Here is a 2,500-nt window from a genome sequence, read left to right as displayed (position 1 = left end):
AATTTTTTAGTTTTTAAAATACCATTTCAAGACATTGCCTTAGAGGTGACAAAATATATTTAAAATTAACACTCTACTTTAGCATAGCCATTTTCTCCTGCAAGGGCAATCTAAGGATCTCATACTGACAAATCCCCCTTGTATTATTACTGTATATCAAGCTATAAACATAGAATATGTATTTGTTAAAATAATTTTTCAAAATAGTGTCTGATATGGCAAGGAAGAACCAAACAGTCAGGCTGATGAACTTAATCTGGTTCATCCTCTGTCTCAAACGACAGAGACAGCCTAGCTCAGAGACTGAGAAAAATAATAATAAAAAAAAAACATACCAAGCATTAATACTGCATCTTCCACATTAGAATCTGAAAACAGGTTCCACATTACTGCTTGTAGTTCCTATTATTAATGCCATGAGGNTGGCACTACATCCTTTCTATGTTCAGACAAGGAACCATCATTTCCAGAGAGTTGATTGGCCTGTCTAAAGTCACAGAACAAATGAGCTACAGGAATGGATTCAAGGCAGGGCCACACCTCTACACTCCAAATGATCTATGTGCTAGGGAAGAGATGAATTGAGAAAGATGTGGTAGCCTGCATAGGGTGTGACCAGGATCAAGAAAGGCAACATGGCAGCATGAAGGGTTCACAAGCCCCTACCCCTAGCTTAGGAAGGAGCAATTAAAAACTTATGACTGCTAAGGGAGGGAGACTCGGTTTTCATTAACAGGATAGCCTCTAGTAGGTCAACCATGCTCCAATAGTTAGCCCATACCCATGTACATATTGGTATCACAAATTGGACTTGGTGGGTTACTTTCTGTGAAAGAGAGAGAGGACATAAAGTTAGGAGAGGATGGGGAAAGGATGCATCGAGGGGGAGTTGGGCTAGGAGTGGAAACAAACATACTCAAAATATGTGTGTATGAAATTCCCTAAAACTAATAAACATATTTATAAAGGAAGATCAAACATAAGTGAAAAAGAATCAGCCACCAAACCCAAACACTATTGCATATGCCAGCAAGATTTCACTGAAAGGACCCTGATATAGCTGTCTCCTGTGAGGCTATGCCAGTGCCTGGAAAATACAGAAGTGAATGCTCACAGACATCTATAGGATGGAACACAGGGCCCCTAAAGGAGAAGCTAGAGAAAGTACCTTGGGAGTGGGTGGGTAGGGGAGCAGGGCGGGGGGAGGGCATAGGGAACTTTTGGGATAGCATTTGAAATGTAAATAAAGAAAAATCTAATAAAAAGGTGTAATTTATGAAGTATCTAAAAAATAGTTCATGTTTTTCATAGGAAGCATTCAGTTGTCTTCTGTTTGTGCAGGTGGGAAAATATGGACTATTTGAACACCAGTTCACAAGAGGGCTTCATTTTAGTGGGCTTCTCAGACTGGCCTCACATAGAACCCATCTTTTTTGCTTTCATTTCTATTTTCTACTCTCTGACTCTCTTTGGCAACACTGTGATCATCATTCTGTCTCAACTGGACCTCTGCCTGCACACACCCATGTACTACTTCCTCTGCCACCTCTCCTTCCTGGACCTCTGCTACACTGCCAGCACTGTGCCCCAGCTTCTGGTCAACCTCTCTGGACTTGACAGGACCATCAGCTTTGGAAGGTGTGTGGCCCAGCTCTGCATAGTGCTCTCACTGGGAGGCATTGAGTGTGTGCTTTTGGTGGCAATGGCTGTAGATCGATATGCTGCTGTGTGTCGCCCACCCCACTACACAACCATTATACACCCTGTTCTCTGCAGAGCATTGGTTGTATTCTCCTGGGTGGGAGGCCTTGTGAACTCTCTGATCCAGACAAGCCTTGTGATGACCATGCCTCTCTGTGGACACAAACTGAATCACTTCTTCTGTGAGCTACCTGTTCTCCTGAAGATGGCCTGTGAGGACACAGGAGGAACAGAGGTCAATTTGTTTGTGGCCCGGGTCATAATCTTAGTGTGTCCTTTACTGCTAATTCTAGGCTCCTATGCTCACATTGCCAAGGCAGTGCTGAACATCAGGTCAATGGCTGGTCGCAGAAAGGCTTTTGGGACGTGTGCATCTCACCTCATTGTGGTTGCCATGTTTTATGGCTCAGGTATCTACACATACCTCCAACCTGTCCACAGGTATTCTGATAGTGAGGGGAAGTTTGTTGCCCTTTTTTATACTGTAATCACCCCCATGCTCAACCCTCTGATCTATACGCTGAGGAACAAGGATGTGAAGGGGGCTCTGTGGAAGGTGCTAGGGAGAGGCACAGACTCCAGGTAGNAGAGCAAACAAGAGCAGAAAANTATTTANTATTANGTTTCTGTAAATTATTTGATGTTTACTANTGGAATACATTATTCATAAATGTGATTATAGAATCCATCCTTTTATTTTGGAATTTCCCACTTTTTGCTAATGACATTACTAGTTTATTTTATATTTATTTTATACTATGGAAATAACATGGAACAAATTCAAGAAATTTTCTTATTT

The 2,500-nt window shown here is 41.9% G+C and overlaps 1 protein-coding gene across 1 annotated transcript; it reads left to right on the top strand.

Annotated features, from left to right (window-relative positions):
* The first annotated feature begins 1,351 nt into the window (after positions 1 to 1,351).
* On the top strand, positions 1,352 to 2,287 carry LOC110305721 (olfactory receptor 10-like). Its single transcript, XM_021177783.1, has one exon. It carries the CDS (start codon positions 1,352 to 1,354, stop codon positions 2,285 to 2,287), a length of 936 nt encoding a protein of 311 aa, XP_021033442.1.
* Positions 2,288 to 2,500: the final 213 nt, after the last annotated feature.

Source organism: Mus caroli, chromosome 11 (assembly GCF_900094665.2).
Source record: "Mus caroli chromosome 11, CAROLI_EIJ_v1.1, whole genome shotgun sequence".
Lineage (NCBI taxonomy): Eukaryota > Metazoa > Chordata > Mammalia > Rodentia > Muridae > Mus > Mus caroli.
Note: the sequence above shows the minus strand (reverse complement) of the source record. Positions and strands in the feature narration are given on the sequence as shown.